The sequence below is a fragment of the Populus alba genome, chromosome 5 (genome assembly GCF_005239225.2).
Source record: "Populus alba chromosome 5, ASM523922v2, whole genome shotgun sequence".
Taxonomy (NCBI): Eukaryota; Viridiplantae; Streptophyta; class Magnoliopsida; order Malpighiales; family Salicaceae; genus Populus; species Populus alba.
Window position 1 is genome coordinate 6,017,076 of NC_133288.1, and position 20,092 is coordinate 6,037,167.

Consider the following 20,092-nt stretch of genomic DNA (forward strand, 5'->3'; position numbering starts at 1 on the left):
TATCCACTGTATTTCCATGCTCTACAGTTCATCACTGTCGATTCTACGACGCGATAATGACTGTCCGGATCCATGTTTACACTTCCAGCATCTTCTTCACTTTTTAAAATGAAAAAAAAAAAAAAAGGGTGGGGCCAGAGAAGAAGACAAGAACAGCAACCTCAGCCTTTAGCCAAGCCACAAACTGGAACACAGTCAAAATCAGCCCCCCTCTCTCTCATAGCTGGCAGAAAATAATATGCTGGCAAGGAAGCATTATAGACAGATTAGATACACCTAATGGGGATGATTGAGTAATTTACTACTTGCTTAAGAATTCCAAACCATCAATTAGTCTTCAGATAGAATGACTTTAAAGCCCTTGCTTGTATAAATGATCGGGACTCGATACCAGCTTTTAAAAGACCTTCTTTTAAAAAAAAACTTAATATAGGTATTTGACTAATTTATGTATGTTTTAATTAATTTATAATTTTTAAAATTAAAAATATATAACCTCTAATAACCCTAAAATTTATAAAATTAAACTTAATAATTTTTTAAAAATAAATATATAACTTAATCAATTAAATTACATTCTTGTTTTGAAAGATTTTTTATTTCACTTGTGGCAACATAAAAATCTGAGCTGCAATTCGCTGAGTTGTAGCTCCTCACCTTCAATTTTTCTTATTTGACCAAAAAAAATCAATGGAAGTTGATTTCTCACCACTTGTGATAGGGACTATTAACTCTTAATAAAAACCAGAGAAATGAAAATTTAGATAAAGCTGCGATTTAAACGGAGATTAGTTAAAATTTACTTATTTATTATTTATAATTAATTTTTTATATTTTTAAATTATTTTGATAGGTTGATATTAAAAAAAAAAAACAATATTATTTTAATATATTTATAAATAAAAAAACACTTTAAACCAAGGATAGGATTCATGTAATAATATTATTTTCAAATGATTAAGTATTTATAATTAATAGCAGGGCATGTTTCTTCATGTGCAATTTTCATCAGATCTAAAGAACCAGACATTCAAGCTGTCCCCTGTTCTTTTATATATATATATATATATATATATAGATATATACACAATAAACAACAAAAGACAGATATACTTCCAAGTTCCAAATACAGTGCAAGCGAAGCATGATAATTGCATGCTGTTAGTTACCTTCCATGATATTTTTATCAAGGCAATCCTAGCTGTCCAATCTTTCCATCATGTCTTTTGCCCGGTTTCGAGAAAAACTTTTGTTGTTCAATTCATGTTTGATTGGACAAAATTAAATAACTTTTTACTGATTTAAAACAATTAACCTAATAACGAATAGATATTCAGCCTTTATTTTTTCTTGAAAAAATCAGGGATTGAAACAATTAACCTAATAATTAATTTTTTTCTGATACAAGCATTATATATATATATATATATATATATATAACATTTAATAATGTCTATACAGTATTTTTTGTGATTTGATTGATGCGCTTACTTTTTTTGTTTTTACTTCGATTAATAACATCTCTTTCAAGCACATGGACTCCGAGGAGGATCAGATATTCAAAAACATGTACTAATAAATAAATAAAAAGTCTCCTCGCCATCAATGATCAAACAATTAAAAAAGGTTAGTCTGTTTTATACTATAATGAAAAAGGAGCAAACACACTTTTGTACCGAAATCATCAGCACATTTTTCAAAGAATCCGTTAACTTGTTCTTGTCGGTGTCGCCTCAGCAGAAAGTATAATCAAGCTCAACGGCCACAGCCCACAAGTATCATAGAACATCCAGCTCCTTTTCCGCTCGTCTTGATCGGGTTCTTATCACTTTCGAATTGTTTATTAAATAGCAGGAAACACATTACTGCGCCAGAAAACGTAGTGTTCATGGAAGGGGACGGAAAGAAACAAAATTTTATTCATCCGGGGTATGTTCAATCTACAGTGTTCTGGGTTTCACAACCCTTGTGAAGCTCTTGTAAGTTCAAGCTGCTCAATAGGACAGTAATTCTTGCTCTCCTTTTGTGCGTAAAAGATTAGAAAAGGCAAAAATATCGCAAGCTAGATGCTAGATCGATGAAGGTAGCATCATTGAGTAAGGCCGACGCAAGTGGCATGCGACTGAAGTACAGTTAGGGCTTGCTCTGCGATAGCTCTATTCCTTGCTCTCCTCACCCAATCACCAGCCATCTCTTCTGCCTGGCTGCCTTGGACACCTTTTTGGAGAGCTTCTGCTGCTTCAGCGAGCTTTCCCTCTGCAAGGAAACCCTCAACTCTGCTAATAATAGATTCAATACCATCACCAGAGGGATCGACTTCTTTAAACTGCACCAAAGACAAATCAAAATAGTTTAGTTCCAGGTAGTGTCAAATACAAAGAAAGTTTCCAGAGACAGATCTCATATTTTCCTACCCTCAACCAGGATGCAACACGTGCCAGAGCATGAGCCAAGATGCCGTCACCACCTGGTGGGATCAAAATGTAATGTCGTAGATTCCCTTTCATGACATTAAACTGCATAAGAATAAAGATTGATAAATGATATTAGAAAGAAAGCAGAAACACTTCCAGATTTTGTGAATTGCCAGCTTTGAAGACATTCAAGTATTCTATAGAATAAAAGCAAAGACATTCAACCATTATCAGCACACCAGTGCAGGATAGAAAATTGACATCTTAGACTACAGATTAGCAATTGAATAACCATAAAATAAACTTATGATAAACAGAGCAGCGTTTGATTTGTAATCTGCCGATGGCAATACTCATGCAGCTAAGTTTGATAAGAGATCACAAAATGACATCACTCACTCTGAACAACTGGATTACACCATTTACTAGCACATACTAACAAATGGACCAACAAGTGACTTGCCTTCTGATTCAATTCCAATAACGTATCGGTACCATGGTGCCTTGTTTCTTCAGGAAGAGTTGATAGAACCAAATGCAAAAGTGAGTCTTTATCAATGCCTTCAAGATAGGCGTTTAAAGCATCTAACTCTTGCTGAATTGGCAGTCCTTTGGAAAGTGCATCTTCCAATGCAAGAGCTCCCTGTAAAATGGAAGTGCAGTACATCAATTTGCTGGCTAGACAAACATTGATATCAGAAACGCACAAGGATAACACAAATGCATGCACATACAAACAAGAGAGGGAACATTTATATCCTAGAAAAGAAGCAAAAGAACAAGAATCCTTACCAGAGCAAGCTTGTGAACAGAGTGAATCTGACGAGACTCTTCAGATCTTGCATAGAATGCCATGCACAAGGCATTAATCTGTAAGAATAAGAAAAATTATAACCAAACAATTGGCGTAATAGAAACATCCATAGTGCTAAATTGCAAAGTGGAAGACGTTAATAAATGCTAATTGCTGTGCAATGCTAGTTAACAAGCATACACGCATCTACATATCGAAGCATTATACACAAGACAAATGAAAAATTATGCAGAATTATTATAATACGCTACAATGGTCTAGGTGTAAGGTTCAAGATTAAGTTTCCCAAGCAACTATGCAAGTGGCATGACTTTTACTGGACAAAGAATCATGTTTTTGATGAGCTACTCTTTAAAGGACTTTAAGGAAATACAGTTCATCTTTGTAAATATGGATCCTGCAAGTACTAGGCATAATATCCTGAAACTCTTTTTGTAAAGGAACAGCAGGTTGCAGAACTGTGCCAACAACACAGGTGCTAATAACCTGTACACCATATTAGTTAAAGAAAGTGAGGGTAGTTTGCACTGCTTGCCATCTGTTTGTGTGGGGGGTATGATGATGTTCACTGCCAAGACAGGGAAGCCTGATCTCGGGAAGGTCATGCCTATTGTCATTGAGGTAGATCATGAGTCCTAAGGAAGAAATGAAAGGTTTGGCAATCACCAATCCAGCTGGAAAGGAGTGTGCTGATCTGTTGACCAGGATTGCAAGTGCAATCCATGCCATGCCTTGAGAGGTTTAGTTCACCTGTTCCTTCACAAAGGCAAGCTTTGTTATCCTTCTTAAATACACAATTTAGTAGGGTTTGAAACCTGACTGAGTTTTGTTTGTGAATCTTACATGTTCTTATTAACTGCATGGAATTTTTTCCTGGAACGTGGATGTTATAATTTTAGTCTTGATGTCAAAGAAATAAAAAAAACACACAAGTAAAGAACATAACATAAAACCTAATCTGCAAACTGTCGTTAGTAGAGAAGATAACTAGTTTGAATATCATTTCCAGTACAATCCTCACAGCAAAAGCTTCTATCTTCCAACAGCTCCTGTTTTGATTTAGATGAATTTGAAGTTTTACATGCTCGTGCATCCTTTTATCAAATATTTAGCAAATATGACAATGAACATGTTCTTCATTTTTCATCCTACTAAATATCTCCCAAAATTAAGAAGGAAAAAAAAACAGAAATGCATACCAAATATTTTTGTTCTGAAAAGCTGAAAATTCCATTGAAAAGAACTTTAAACCATGAATTAACATAAATCATGGAAGAACATCCATTTCCAAGAAATATCTTACATTGAGATTTGCTTCAGCTATCTTTTCAATATGTGCTGCCTTCTCACTTGCAATTGCACCGGACAATTCTGCTTTTGCTAACTCCTGAAACCTTTGCAGCTTCATTTCTGATTCATTTTCCTGCATTAAAATTGTTTGCAACTTGAGCTATGCATTATCAAATCAAAGCATATAAAAAGAATCTTTTAAAAAAACATTCGCAAACCTTCTGTTCGAGCTCCACCCTAAGTTTCTCTTCCATCCTTTCTTGAAGCATCTTGATTGCAGCTGCAGCTTTGGCTATCTCTCTCTTTATTTCCTGAAAGTTTAGAAGTTGTCATCTAGTTATAGTTGGCACTACATTGATGGAAGGGGTCTGGAGAGTTTGCTTATACAGATAGCTTATCTCCAACCATCTGCATGTTCTATTAAATCTCTCACTACAATACTACAGACATGAAACGAAGACAGTAATCTGTACAACCTTATCCAACATTGCTGCCTCTTCAGCACACATAAGTTCCCTAGCCCTGGAATCTCTCAATTCTTTTTCATACTTCTCCTGAAAGAGCGCGAAGGATTAATGCAAATGGATAACCGGAAAAAAAAGGACACATGCAGTTGCCATTGATCAAAAAAAGCCCATGCTACAAAGTATGCAACAGTGATACCTTCAGCGCTCTTTTTTCTTCAGAAAAAGTAAGGGCATCCAATTCAGCTTGCCTCTTTTCAGCTGCATGAATTGCTTCGAGAAAATCCAAAACTAACTTTCCATCTTTTGTTATGTAACCATCATTCAGTTCTTCTATGGCACTAACAATAGCCTGTAGTTCCAAAGAATAGTGATTAAGTAAGCACATGCCAGCGATTACAGAAACATGCACATAGTAGACATGTCAGGCTTATAACAACCTGTTCTCCAAGGCCCTCTGTTGTGATGTTCTTTTCAGCATTATCATTGAGATGGTATGAATCAAGTAGACTTGATATTCCTGAATGTTCACTGAAGGCAGCCTGCTCAATGAGAAATCAAAAAAGCTTTTAAAGCTGTGAACAACAGCACAACAAACATAAAGAGCAAAATAAATTCTAAAATTCCTTTTTATGGTACACAGAATAAGTATAACAGCATGTAAAACCAGCACTACCATCATATGCCTAGTGAATGACTTCCCAATGTGTTACCAAGGATATAGCAGCAGCAACACAGCCTCAATACCAAAGCATATGGGGTCATACAGATCCTTTTGTGTCACTTCGCACGATCATACACCAAATCCACTTCAATATGTCACCAAGGATGCAAATACAAATCTAATATCAGTTTAGCTGGTTTCCATATTGAAGGAGCCAGCCTTTGAAAGACCCCTCTGTACATAAAATGGAAATAAAATGATTTTTGCTATCCTTAAGCACCGGAATATTCTAATATGATTTTTGCTATCCTAAAGCACCAGAATATTCTGATATGATTTTTGATATCTTGCTCCCTACTGTGAATTTTAACTTTTTTCTTTTCCCGGAAAATGAATACAAGAGACTGCCAAAACTCCAGGCAGCTAATACAGAGAGGACTGGTAAAAAATCTTGTGCTGGGACCTTCTACAGTATGCTCCCAACATATATACAAAGCAACATGAAGTAAAAATTAATATAAGCAATTACTATCAAGAATACCTCTGATCTGTTTTCTGTAGTGACATTCTGTGTTGGTACTGTTTTTATTTCACTCTCTACAGGAACCCCCGTGGCCTGAGGTTGTACTTGTGTAACTTGGATTCCCTCATTTGGCTCTTTAGTAGTTTTCAAACCTGGGATCTCCATGCCAAGACTTCCTTCAGAGCCTGTATGTTGCGAAAATTCTGGTTCATGGTGTACCTGAGACTGATTATCACTTTCTGTTTCACTTAAAGTTTCATGATGAGGTTGATCTGTTTGAGTTTCAAACTTCTGATCAGCTTCAACATGAGGAAGATCTGTAGGAGTCTCAACCTTATGCTTAGTTTCAAAACGAGGAATGTCAGCATGAATTTCAACCTTCTCCTCCTTGGTTTCAACACTAGGAAGGTCTGACTCCCTTTTAACCTTTTGCGCAGCCTCATCTATAAAATGGCTTAATTTATTAGCCTCTTCGCTCATGGGTGACACCACTTCCTCTACTTTTACATCTTTATGATCGATGCTATCCCCACCCGAGTTAACATAACTCTGCTTCTTTTTATCAATTAATTCAATAATTGGGTCTAACCAACCTGCATAATAACATGTCCCGACAACAAGAACTGCACCTAAGCTTTTCACTAAAAGGGATCCTCTCCTCTCTGATTTATCATTTGGACCACCGTTTGGGGATGCATTTTTCTGGAAAGAGGTCGAGAATTCCTTCCTTGGAGAAAGGAATAGGGGCACATGCTGAAAGTACACCACAGACCAGAACCCAAAAACAGAACTAGACATTAGCTTCAACAACAATCATTTACCAAAAATCAAGAAGCTAGCGAAGAATAAAAGTATATATTCCCAAAACAACACTAACCCAGTAATGAAAAAGGAAAATCACGGGTTCAAACACAGAAAAGTGCAAAAAAAATAAATCAACATTCAAGACTGGTGCCGTAGTCATGAGCTTAATAGGTTGAATTCATATGATATCAATATAAAATAACACAAATAATTATGGGTTTGACATACACTCCACTCTCAAGCATTTACGTGAATTGAGAATGAATTACTTTCAAATCTAAAATCAAGATCACCAAATATAATTGCAAAATTACCAAATAAACATGCCTGAGTAGTAATCTTCCTCGGAATCCTCCTTATGGATTGACGACGACTCGATAGCTCCAAAAGGGACCTGCCAGCCAACGCAGCAAATAAAAAAAAAAGGTTCGATAATCAAATTATAGCTTTCCACATATTACACAACAAAAAGAAACCCAAAATTCATAACAGAGCATAATTTGTACAAGTGAACCCATACCTTCGAAGCATTGTTTTGAGACTTATATTCGATTACAGTGTAAGTGCTTGATAAAATGACACAGAAAAAACAAAAAAATAAAAAGGTTTTGAGTTTTGGGGGTCTAAGGGAGTTGGGGTTTGCGAGGTTTAGGTCATGCTAGCATTGGATTTGAAAGGAAGAAGTCGTTTTGGATTGGATTGATGGTGAAATGACCGCCTTCTTCTGGTAAATCAATGTCTCCGCGAGAAAGGGCAACACTACTCTCTGACCCTGCGAGAAGTTTTCTGGGAGTTTTCTCGCTGTATGTGTGTAATGGTGAGTAAATTATGAATTGGTCCTTATAGTTATCAAAATAAATTAGTTAATACCTGGAGTGTGAAAAATAATTTAATAATTCCTGTGTTTTTGTATCTGGTAAGACTCACCTTTTCTTTTGCATTGATGAAGGCCTCTTTGTCTTCCATTTAGTTGTTTTTTATATATAAAAAAAAAATGGTCGTGTTTTGTAGATGAAATTTGCAATCCATCATTTTTATTCAAAAATTTTTATCCAACATTTTTAGTTTTAAATCTAAACATTTTTATTGAAAAAAATCCTAATTGAAACTCAAATTCTTTATAAAAAATAATTTGTAATTAAAATTTTCTTAACTAATATAATTCATTTAGCATTAAAATTAATAAATAATTAAATAATAATTAAATTAAAAATTTTAAACTAAATAAAAAAATAAATGCAATAAAGTAAATAAAGATAATCATACATAACAGCTTTGAAGACCTTCTTGATTTCCGATCATGATGAAATTTTGATTTAATATAAAATAAAATCTTTAAAATTTTCTGTTAAAAATTTAATTTGATCAAATAATAATCAGATTAAAATCATTTCATTAAACTACTTCTTACACTTATTTTAAACTCTTTAAAACCTAAAATTTATAATCATTAATGAAATAATACAATCAATATTATTATACCAGGAATATTAAAGAAATTTTTCCACATCATAAACTTTCAATTTCTTCACAAAATAAAAATCTATACAAATTTTAATTCGTGTTTAACCCAACATGATTTTATTATTTGCATTGGCAATAAATAATTTAAATTAAAAAAAAATAATTAAAAAGATTCTAATAGCATTTATATGACATGACAGTAAATATCTTATTTTGCACCATCATGTTTTTTGTTTTGATTTTTCATATTAAAAATTTGCTATTTATTTACATCAAACTTATTTTTGACACAATGCTTTTCTTTATTTTTTGAAAGAAAATAAAAAAATTAAATAAAATTTAAAAATTAGCCATCATAAATAAGTAAGAGACTATCATAAAATTTGTAATAACTTTTTATTTCTAATCACTTTTTTATTTTTTCCTGAAATCAGGACCACATAAACTTAGACACATTTGCTTCCTCTTCTATGTATATAAAAAAAATAGCGGAACTTTATGTTATCCGGAAAGAGGGACTAATGGTGTCTTGCCAAAATGTAGTTTTTGTTGTTTTTTTAAAATATTTTTTATTTAAAAAAAACATGTTAGTAATATTTTTTATTTTTAAAAAATTATTTTTAAGACCACCACATCAAAATGATTTAAAAACATACTATTTCAAAAAAAAAATTCAAAATTTTTCAAAAAACACTTTTAAAACGCTCTGTCAAACAAGCACTTAGCATTCAATTGTTAGGCCTGCTAAAATCAAAACTAGCAAGCTCGCAAAAAATCAAAAGAAACTAGAAGGCTTATGCTTTCACTTTCGTGTCATTATTGTTTATTATCTCACGGATTATTGCGGATTAAAATGCTTTTTTTTTAAAAAATAAGTTGATTTTTGAATTTTTATATTTTATAATTAAGTTATTTTAAGCTCAAATTAGCATTTTTAGAGAGAGAGTTAAATTAAAAAATAGATGATCAAGATGAAAAAATCAGGTAACATAGACAGTGGCTTTGAAATTTATTCGAATAATTCATTCTAGTTCATCATCTTTTTAAGCTATTAGATAACTGATTTCTTTAATTTTAAAAAATTTAATTTTAATACTTAATTTTTTTTTTTTTTGTAAGATAAGAGAGAGAGGGGCTTGTTGGATTCTGACATACAAATATAAAGTTATTGTTGGTGATGATTTTGACAACCAAAACAATTAATTTTTTTATGTTAAATAATTTCACAAGGGAGTTCGAATTATATATTTTTCCCCTTGAAAATGTCTAAAAAAACATCTAAGCTCAAAATGATTTTTGGTTTCAAGTTTATTATGGGGTTTAAGGCATTTGTTTTGATGTTTTTGGATGTTATGGATTGATTTGACAAGATTTTTATGGTGTTTTCTAAGTATTTATTGTCAAGTTGAAAATAAATTTCTAGATAAAAAAAAAAAAGAACCCCACAATGCCTAGCTTCATTCTTTTTTTTTTAATCAATACCTTATTTTATATGTATTTTTTTTAATAATCTTTAAGTTTATATTTTAATTAATACCCCTCATTATTTTTTGTACCTGTTTAGTCTTTTTTAAATAATGATTATTTTTTAATTATATTAGGTATGTTTAATTTTTTGAAGAGGTTAATATAGTTTATATGTATTTTTTGTATATATTAAATTTATTTTAAAAATATTTATTTTTATAATCTTTTTAATATTTGCAGGCCTTGCATAATATTTGTTTTTCTTTTATTTTATTCAATAAATTTTACGTAGGTGTTGATTTCTATTACAAATTAATTTTAACAATGGCTAACTTTTTTTTTTTATTTTTTTTTTTGATATTGTTATTTGACATTTTTTAAAAAAATGTCATTATGGTATTTAAATTTTTTTTTATTGAATTATCCCAACTTCATGATTTAGAATACACAATAAATATATTATGGATATATCTCATGTTTAGATGATGAGTTTCATATATTATCCTAGCTTTGTCTAGAACATTATTTGTATTTGTTGTTGTTGTTTTATTTTTTTTATTATATTATTAAATTATTCAGGATCTAACTAGATTATCAAATTTCTTTAATTCTTTTAAAAACTTAATCGTTTCTTAAATTGTTTTTTTATTTTATTTTTTCGGTCCGCAGCTTAGGACGGGACACCGATCTAGTCAATATTACAAAGAATAACACAGACGTAAGTGACTACTTTATAATTTCATTCAAAATTAAGGGACTAGATAGATAAATATCTCTTCTGAAAACCTATACTCTCCCCTGAACCGACCCACCCGGATGAATGACTCGAGACCAGCCTAACAATGCCGCTATCACACTGGTTTGATTCCCGATAAAAACTTATAAAGCAGTCCATTAACATAATCACAGCAACTCAATTTTCACTTTCTCTTCTTCTAAGGACATCATGGGTCATAACAAACCCAGTAGGCGATTCAAAACCCACAATTCTCATCGTGGTCAATCTAGCAGGACCAATCACCTCGACAGGGAAGATGAGTCTCTCCCACGTGATCAAGGTATCAAATCACTTTGTGCTTCTTTTCTGTTACTGCTTTTTCTTATGGGTGCCAAGTGTGTGATGTATTGCTGCTGCTGTGTTAATCTTTTCTTGGGCTAACAAGTTTCTTCTTATTTTCAGATCCTGAAGAGGACACAACAGGTCCTAAAATTCAGCTTGCAATGTGGGTATGCTTCCTTTTTTGTCCAAAACTCTTTTTCTGTGTTGATGTCTTGTCAGTGTCTCTCTCTACGTCACTAGCATTGTTCAAGCATATATTTATGCTTTACTTCTTGATAGATAGACAGGTAGTCTTATTGCAGCTGAGAATTAATGGAATTTTGTTTTTAGCATGTTATTGGTTAGGTTCTGTTCCAGTTCAGTTTGTGGTCGCGAATGTAATTGGTTCATTGTTGTTGTTCAGGATTTTGGGCAGTGTGATGCAAAAAGGTGCACAGGGCGCAAGCTTGCAAGATTTGATTTGTTGAAAGAAAGTATCTGCTGCTTTTTCTGTATTTCAGGAACTATGTCCTGGCTATGCGTGTCTGTAAATTGCCCTGTGTTTACCGAATTACACACACACACACAAATATAGTTTGTAATTCATGAAAGAATTTGATTCCAGACGCTTGAATAAGAAATCATTAGTCAGATACATATTGACAAGAAGTTGTGATGATAGATTGATAGAAGCAACTAATAAGGAAGTGATGGCAATTCATTGTGTGCAATCTTTTTTCTATCTATTGCTAAGGGAAGGTTGTTTTTGAAATAAGACTACTCTACAAACTCATTTTCCTGCTTCAAGGGTGTTGTCTAACAAGTTGGTTTGGTAAACACTGGATAGCACGAGTGTAGTCAATTTCATATATTTGAACCATCAACTGGTTTATGCTTATTTGAGTTTTTATGCATAAAAAGATTCAGTCTTGGAACATATACTACAAATGCCATTAACTGGATTTTGAATGATTTTTGCAGGAGTTGCGTGTCAGTAGTGGTTTTGGTGGCATTGTTTTGAGGTAACAAAAATAATCTTTCTACTGCTAATGCTGTCATTGGAAATGAATGGCATTTTTGCATGTGTCCATCACCAAATTATCTGTTTCATAATGCATTTCCTGGAATTTTGGTCAGCACCTATAGCATTTTGCTAGACATGCTCAGTAGATTGGATTTGATAAATAACTGGGAAGCTTCTTTACATTACGGTTTTGGGAAGGGGATGGAGATGTCAGTGGGGTTGGCTGAGTTTGAAATAATTGATTTTCACTGCATATACATATGGACTATAATTATGTAAAAGAAGCAAATTGCGCGCAAAAGCGCGCGCACATACATGTGTGCGTGTGGTTCAGGTGATGAGGAGTAGAACTCGTGACCTTTGACTCAGGGTTTTCCAGGTCCTTAGCTCTACTCCTACCCTTGGAACACTTGAGAATTTCCATCCATGAGAGCCACAAGGCATGTGCCACTGCCTCAAAAAAACCCGTTACAATGCTTGGGGAAAACTGGCTGGCTTATACTGGTGAGGTAAGTCCCAGATAGAGAGGACTAGGTTGTGGTGGATCCAAAAGATTCCATAGATACACTGTTTTTTTCTGGACATGCAAACCAATCCCCATCCCCACCCCAAGAACAAAAAATAGTATTAAGAAAAAAACTAGTGCAAAGCAAACTGTGGGAGCACCAATTATTGTGTTTCATCAGAGAATTCTCTCTAGGCTTATGTGGAACCTAGGCACATGATTCTGTATTTATCTTATCATCCTTGTTTATCTCTTTTGGCAGTCCTGTTGGGAGTCACTGTGTCTCCAGAGAAGATTATAACTTAATTAAAAGGAAAGGATTGGCTGTCGTGGATTGCTCATGGGCACGTTTGGAAGATGTACCATTTGTCAAACTGCGATGTGCTTCTCCTCGCTTATGTATGAACATTCATTCCTTTAAAATCATGTCAGTTGGAAGAACCAGATCTACATGGGAATTATTATCAGTTGTATCGAATGTGTTTTGCATCATTTCATTGTTTATTATTCAATTCTTGACAACAGTTCATTAATTCATCTTGAATATGCTATTTTTTCCTAACCAGACTGTATATCTTTTGCTAGGATTTTCTCTATGGAATTGAAAATTTGTTTTAAATTGCAGTACCATGGCTAGTAGCAGCAAATCCAGTAAATTATGGTCGACCTTGTCAGCTATCTTGTGTAGAGGCATTATCTGCCGCATTAATAATATGGTACTAGTTTCCCCTGAAGCTCTACTTGGAATTAATTCCTATGCTACTATTTCTTTTTAGTCTTTTTGGTTCTGATTTTCACGCATTACTCTTAAAATATATTTTAACCAAGTTTATTGATTGGGTGTTGTTTGTTTATGAATGTTTTCAACCATTAAGACTCCTTTAAATGCAATAGACATTCTATATGGGCTTCTGCTTAATAGTTTTTTTTATATTTGCAAGATCAGGTTTTCAACTTGCAATATCTCAACCATTATTTGAGATTAGAATTGTTTGAGGCTCAAATCTGGGCCACGTGTCATCCACAATGCAAGTTACTCTTTTAATTTTGTTCTAATCCTCATGTACTTATGAACATGTTAGTGGTCTCAACTAATGCCTTCTGTGCATGACTGTTGGCCTCACAGCATATTCATTGGTGAAGCCTCCACTTTTTCTATGATAAATACCCATTCTCAATTGGATGGATTCTTAGTGCATTTCATCCAAGAGAAAATTTTCTAATAAATCTGCCCAGACAGCCATAAACTCAAGGCAACCATTAAAACCAATCATTGATGCACTAGACAAAGATCAACCTTTTAATTTAATTACTTCTATCTATTCTACATCAATTGATATTGGCTCAACATGTTTGCTATCATAGTTTGATTTAATTTGAAACTAAACAACCACTAAACCATAGCCCATAAAGCCTAATTCCAGTTTTAAGTTTATTGATTATGGTTTAAGATGCTATTTAGGCTTTGAATTGAGGTTAGACTGAAATTTCAAGGCTCAAATTTCATTTTTCAAAATGGCTGTTCAAAATTCATGTTATGCTTATATAGGCAGACCAATAACCCTAAATTATAGCCCAAAACAGGAATCCCTTATGAAAAAGGAAACAAACTCCAATCTGAATAAGAAACTAGTTACTACTAACTACTCACAAAAAGTTCCTGTTTAGTATTATGTTAGTGGCATATTGAGCATCTGATTGGGACTCTGGGTGGCAATTGTTTGTATGTTTAAATTACTTAAGGGCTTAATCCAAATCTAACATAATATGGTTATTAATGTTGGTGGAAGATTCCTAAGTTTCTATCTGACCTCAACTTTTAAAATATGGATTTATCTGTTAAGTTTGCAGGGTAATAGTTGCATATGCATCTTGTAAAGCTATCTTTCTATGTTCTCATGTTGCTCTTTTATGCTCTAACAGTGGGGAAGAGGAAACTGCGAATCTGTTGCTGGGCAAGTTCAAGTGGGGACATGCTTTCTTGTCACTCAACAGGTACATTCTATGACTGCTGTTCTCTGTACACAGACAAAATAAATAAATGTATGTAAGAATACCATAGTTAATAGAACATGAATGTTTTAAGGAATGTGGTTTTTGTATGCAGCATCTTTTAACTTCCTGCCCTGCATATGGCCTAAAGATTGTTAAACTCTATTAAGAATCGCTAGGATGAAAAAAGATTGTGTTTAAACTGCAATGTGCATTACCATGAAAGATTTCTTGGAGCCATTATGGTGGTTAATGTGGTTTTTGGTTCCAGCTCCTTGAGGTACTATTTAATCTTCTATCTGTGCTTTGAGAAACTTGGAAAAAGAATTCTTGTAATGTTTCTCTTAAATCTACTTCTGTGGAAAAGTTACAGCAGGTGTGCTCTTGCTCTCTTTGAGATTTGTGTATTTTGCTTGCTATCCTTTTGTGTTAGAGTCTCAAGTCTCGGCTACCATGGATTACCTGGTGATCCTGTATCTAAATTTTGTTTGAGAAAAAAGGGTTTTTTCTGGATGTCAAATTGAATATTATAATTGCTTTCTTAAGCCTCTGCTAAGACATAAACTTATCTTCTAGAGGTGCAACCGTTACATACTTGAACTTACTAAACATAACCCTACAAATGGTGTGGCATGTACTCATTTTTGTTTATATAGAAATGAGACACGATAACAGCATTTTCAGTGAAATGTTTGAACTGACATTCTGTTTAATTGGTCATGATCTATTGATATTCATACTTCACATTGTTTCAACTTCCATGGTGCAGGGAGCTTCTAAAATCATACTCTGAATGTGGAAACAGTGCTGAAATCATTTCTGTCCAAAATGCTTGGCTAACCCAACAAAAGGAGGTTCCAAAGGCTGTGTCAGACACTAAAGGTAATTTAATTTTTGTCTAGAAAATATCTTTTTTTCACTTTCTTAAAGCTACTACTATGATTTTTTTTATTTTTTATTTTATGAATCAAACATATTTCTTATGTATAATTTTATTGTGATCCGTAAAAGCAGTGTGGTGTTTATATCTGAAGCATATATCCTATCTAATTGGGATAATGAATCTAAAGTTACGGACATTGTGAGCCTTAGCAATACAACAGAAATTCAGCTTTATGTACTAATATTAATTTATTCTTACCATGCCAATAGAATTTTTGTGTAACATTTTTCTACTTTGCCTGACCTGTACCTTTGAAATTCATCACTCAGTAGAGGCTGGGTTGTAACACTGACCTCTGATTACATTGATGAAGCACCTGAATGCCCTAAACTAATCCTGGATACCTCTTCAATTGGCTCTTCCATTACTGTTTTGCTTCAATGCCATCGCCATCGGCAACATATGATCAAATTTCTCTCTTGTGCAACTTATAATCAGCTAATGTAGATCGCAAAACATTCATCCATGAACATCTCTTGTTCATTGATTTTAACCATTTGCTAGCTTAATTCCTTACTTTCACTAAATGCTATATACATTTACTTCTGGTCATGTATTCTGTGAAACCTGTTTGATTTATTTAGAAACTTACTATAAATCCTGCTTTTGATTCTTTCTGAATTCCGTTTGATTTACTTTGAAACACCTTCTCATAATTCTACTCATTGTTGCAACCAATGCACCATGCAACAATATATTTAGTGGAGTACCTTCCTGCTGGAACTCCTTTCTAAGGTAGGCAAATGCGAGCCTGGCGCGTTCTCCCTAAAATTCTCTTAAATCTAAAATTCAGTGACTGGGTGTAATGTTTGTGCTCCTTTTTGCCCATGAATCCCTCTGTATATTTCCCATGGGACCCAGCTTATGCTATTTTTCTTTTATCTGGATGTCAATGTCGTGGCTGTTTCCATTAGATTCTTAAAATGAATCTTGATACTTGGAATCTCATTGCAGAAAATAGATATATTATTTTGATGATATTAATTATAGCATTCAGAATTAACATCTGACCCGATGTCTGGTTGATGCTGCTACAGGAGCTGATTTAAGTGAAAATGAAGGCTCTTCTGATGATTCCGAAGATGGGCTTCCGCCACTAGAAAGGAATGTGAATCATTTGAACATTCAGGAAAGTGAGGACGAAAGCGAGTAGATAGATCCATGCTACGAATTAGCGAGACAACGATAGGAACTTGTAACATGGTGGCGATAACACAAGGCGGCTTAACTCCACGTGGGGGTCTTAGAATCGCGGTTTCAAGATGTTGGCGATAATGTTCGATCGGTCGTATCCACTCTTTGTTGTTGAAAAATTGTAGATCAGACTAGATTACCTAAAACATAAAAAAATTATGGGTTTTGTGACGGAGATCTTCTCTCTCCCTCTCTATCTCTTTTTTCACCGTTTTTGTTTTTGTTTTTGTTTTTGTTTTTATTTTTATTTTTATTTTTATTTTTTCAATTCAACCCCTCTCCAATTAGCCTTGAAATTATGGTCACATATAAAATTAAAAGATAAAGAACTGAAATTTAAGGCATGGAGATAATATATGCCTAATAATAATTTCTTGTAATTTTTATTTTGGTTTAAAAAATTATTTTTGTAATTTTTCAGTTCTTAAATGAGAATAACTAGATGGAAACTAGATATTTTATTCAATGAGAAGTGTTTGATGATGGTTGTTTTTGTTTTTTATTCTTATCTTGTAAAGAAAGGTAGATTAAGGCTTGGAAAAATTTGTGATCTCAGCTTGATTTTTTTTTTTTTAATCAAATTTGTGTTGCTTCAAGAGCACAACAAGGTTTATTGAAAATGGGTTGATCGGTAAAAAAAAAAAAAAAAAAACTGCTTTTCTGATCATTTTGGTTGCTAGAGATTAGGCAAGTAGATGATATTTTGTTCTTTTTTTAAAATAAAAAATAAAATACAATGAACAAGTGACATATGCCTCGGTCTGGCCTCCATGCTCGTGCAAACTTGACATGCTATCTAGGAACAAGCATTGGGCTTGACCCTTTTCTATCATTTTTTTTCTTTTTTTTTTTTCACTAAAAAAATACAATACTTATTCACTTACTTTTTAGTTTTGACATAATTAATAATATTATAATTATTTATTTAAATTTTATTATTTTTTTTATTATTATATATTTAATATGAAAATAATAATAATACAAATAATAAATTATTCTTGAAAATTCGATTCAAATTGTTTTTTTTTAAAAAAAAAATTAAAAAGATTTTGAGCATACTTTTATTATATTTATGATTTTTTAAGCTTTTAATCACATAAAACATGAACATATCATTTTGATATTTTTTCTAACTTGCTTTAACAGTCATATAATTTTTTTTTTAGCAAAAACAATTCCGGACATAAATCTTTGATTTTAAACTTGAGAAATATATGTTTTGTGCTAATTTAAAATGACTTAAATTTTTAATAAAAAAATTATTTTTCTATAATTAGATTTTTTTAAAAAAGCCACACACTATATGAGATTAAATATTACTTCCTCACTTAATTTTCAGTTTAGATCAACAAATTTGTTATTATTTATTGACACGTATAATTCTTGATTTATTTTATTATATGCACTTATTAGCCTTTTATTTTGCCATGAAAGATTATCTTGGTGGAATTTGTTTTTCAAAACAATTATATTTTTGGGTTTAATAATAATGTCAAAAAAATTTCAAAGACATAGACATTCTTTTTTTTTTTTAATGTTTAACACCCCTTAACGATTATGTTGTTTTACCTTAATTACCGCCATAAAAAGAAATAAAAACTTATAACCCAAATATTTTTCCTTAAAAAAAAATTATTAAGAAAGATGAAAAAGATTGTTTAGACCTTTTATTCATGGGTTGTTAAAAAAATAATTATTTATAGGCTAATAAATTATTTTATAAGAAACTCAAATCCAAGTTCAGCTGGCAAAAAAAGAAGAAGCCAAGGACTCGTGTGCATAGGTTAAACTCATATTATTTTGCTTAGACTTGTTTAAAACCCTTTAAATTCCCACTATATAAACTACAATAAAAACTCATTTTTTTTTGGTATATGAGATACTGGGTCTTGGTTTTCACAACCTAAAACACATTCTAAGGTATGATTATATTTTCACAGCTCAATTAAAAATTATTATTATTATTATTGTTAATATTGAAGGGTAAAATTAAAAATTATTATTATTATTATTGTTAATAAATTTGAAAATAAATATTATTACTATTGAAAAAAAACTATAAATTTAATTTGAATAATAAAATTAAAAACTATAAAAAATTTGAAAAAAAAAACCAGGAAAAAAAAAGAAATCAAGAGTAAAATGACTAAATTAAAAAGTATTGTGAGTCTGATATAATTGTCAAACTCAACTTCGTTTGGGTATTTGGATTTGACAAAGTTGACAGAACTAAGCAACTCAAGGTGTTTGGATCTTAAAAGTTGCCAAACTCAAGGTGTTTGGATCTTAAAAGTTGCATATGGTAATATCAAAGTAAAGCAATCAATGCTTAATTTTTGATTTTCAGTTATTATAAAAGATGTTTAAAAGTGTGATAATAATAATTTTTTTAAAATATTTTTTATTTAAAATATTTTAAAATAATATTTTTTAAAAATTATTTTTAATATTTATATATCAAAATGATTTGAAAATATTAAAAAAATAATTAATTTAAAGTAAAAAAAAAAGATTTGCTGCTGCTGCTGCATCCTTACCGGGGAGGGGGGCGTCACTGCTTTGTCAAGATCACGTCCTGTTCACGTGGTTTCAAGTTGCTAGAAATGGCTTCCAGATAGTTAATGTCTTAATGATGCTTAGAAAGCCATGTTTTGTTCCAGATACTCAAAGCGGATAGCATCGTTTTTTTTTTAAATTATTTATAATATATATATTTTTAATTTAAAAAACGATGGTATATCTACTGAGCGAAGAATAATAGTCTCATGTTATATATGTGGTCGTGATAATAATCACAAATTTATTGATTATGATACATCACAGGCACATCTTCTGCGGTATAGATTTTCAGGTTGACTAACTTATTTTTTATTTTTGTGTTACAACTTACAACTGGTTTCTTTAAAGTAAATTTTTTTAAAATATTAAATTAATTTTTTTAAATGTTTTGAATGATTTTGATGTATTTATATAAAAATAAAAATGTTTAAAACATAATATTTAAATAAAAAATATTTTTAAAAAACATTAAACATCAAACATCAAACGCACACTGAAATTAATGATCCAAACATCCGGCTGGATAACGTGCATCAGGTTTAGCTGCAAAATTAAAAGTTACACTAATTTTTTTATAATGTACATTTTTTTATTAAAATAGTTGTAATTTCAAAAATTTATTGATCTAAACATTTCTTTTAACTCATTTATATTTCTTAAGAATTTATTATTTCATGTTTTAATGTTAAAAAACCAACCCATTAAACTATAAGTTAACGAAACTTTATTTTAAAATTATTTTTGTTTTAATACAACACATTTTAATTATTAAAATAAAGTAACTCTTTTAACGAGCACACAACCCCCCGTAACTTGACCACTAATAACACCGCATGAGAGACAAAGCAGAATCCCACGACCGTAAGGGGCAAATCCGGTAGATGACAACAAAATCTGCACTGCTATTTTCAAGGACCAAAACAACCCCCAAA

The 20,092-nt window shown here is 32.0% G+C and overlaps 2 protein-coding genes across 2 annotated transcripts; one reads left to right on the forward strand and one right to left on the reverse strand.

Moving 5' to 3' along the window:
• Window positions 1-1,901: 1,901 nt before the first annotated feature.
• Window positions 1,902-7,788, reverse strand: LOC118039583 (MICOS complex subunit MIC60, mitochondrial). The gene is made up of 12 exons (XM_035046330.2): window positions 7,494-7,788; window positions 7,301-7,367; window positions 6,188-6,922; window positions 5,423-5,524; window positions 5,182-5,334; window positions 4,995-5,072; window positions 4,737-4,829; window positions 4,532-4,651; window positions 3,207-3,284; window positions 2,878-3,057; window positions 2,415-2,516; window positions 1,902-2,326 (listed from the first exon to the last, which is right to left on the reverse strand). The coding sequence occupies exons 1-12, from the start codon at window positions 7,502-7,504 to the stop codon at window positions 2,090-2,092; spliced, it is 1,956 nt and encodes a 651-aa protein (XP_034902221.1). The 5' UTR covers window positions 7,505-7,788; the 3' UTR covers window positions 1,902-2,089.
• Window positions 7,789-10,746: 2,958 nt separating this feature from the next.
• LOC118039596 (uncharacterized) lies at window positions 10,747-16,822 on the forward strand. Its single transcript, XM_035046347.2, has 9 exons — window positions 10,747-10,962; window positions 11,085-11,131; window positions 11,368-11,433; window positions 11,925-11,965; window positions 12,735-12,871; window positions 13,098-13,188; window positions 14,396-14,467; window positions 15,234-15,346; window positions 16,445-16,822. The coding sequence occupies exons 1-9, from the start codon at window positions 10,851-10,853 to the stop codon at window positions 16,558-16,560; spliced, it is 795 nt and encodes a 264-aa protein (XP_034902238.1). The 5' UTR covers window positions 10,747-10,850; the 3' UTR covers window positions 16,561-16,822.
• The last annotated feature ends 3,270 nt before the right edge of the window (window positions 16,823-20,092 follow it).

What these genes read in the sequence shown, in the direction of transcription:
- LOC118039583 (XM_035046330.2), bottom strand. An exon ending in CAGAGGGCCTTGGAGAACAG is followed by an intron (nt 5,335 to 5,422) that starts GTTGTTATAAGC and finishes TTGGAACTACAG; the next exon opens with GCTATTGTTAGTGCCATAGA. An exon ending in AGGCAGCAATGTTGGATAAG is followed by an intron (nt 4,830 to 4,994) that starts GTTGTACAGATT and finishes CTAAACTTTCAG; the next exon opens with GAAATAAAGAGAGAGATAGC.
- LOC118039596 (XM_035046347.2), top strand. Translation starts at nt 10,851, where the DNA reads ATGGGTCATAACAAACCCAGTAGGCGATTCAAAACCCACAATTCTCAT. An exon ending in GTCTCTCCCACGTGATCAAG is followed by an intron (nt 10,963 to 11,084) that starts GTATCAAATCAC and finishes TCTTATTTTCAG; the next exon opens with ATCCTGAAGAGGACACAACA. An exon ending in TTTGGTGGCATTGTTTTGAG is followed by an intron (nt 11,966 to 12,734) that starts GTAACAAAAATA and finishes CTCTTTTGGCAG; the next exon opens with TCCTGTTGGGAGTCACTGTG.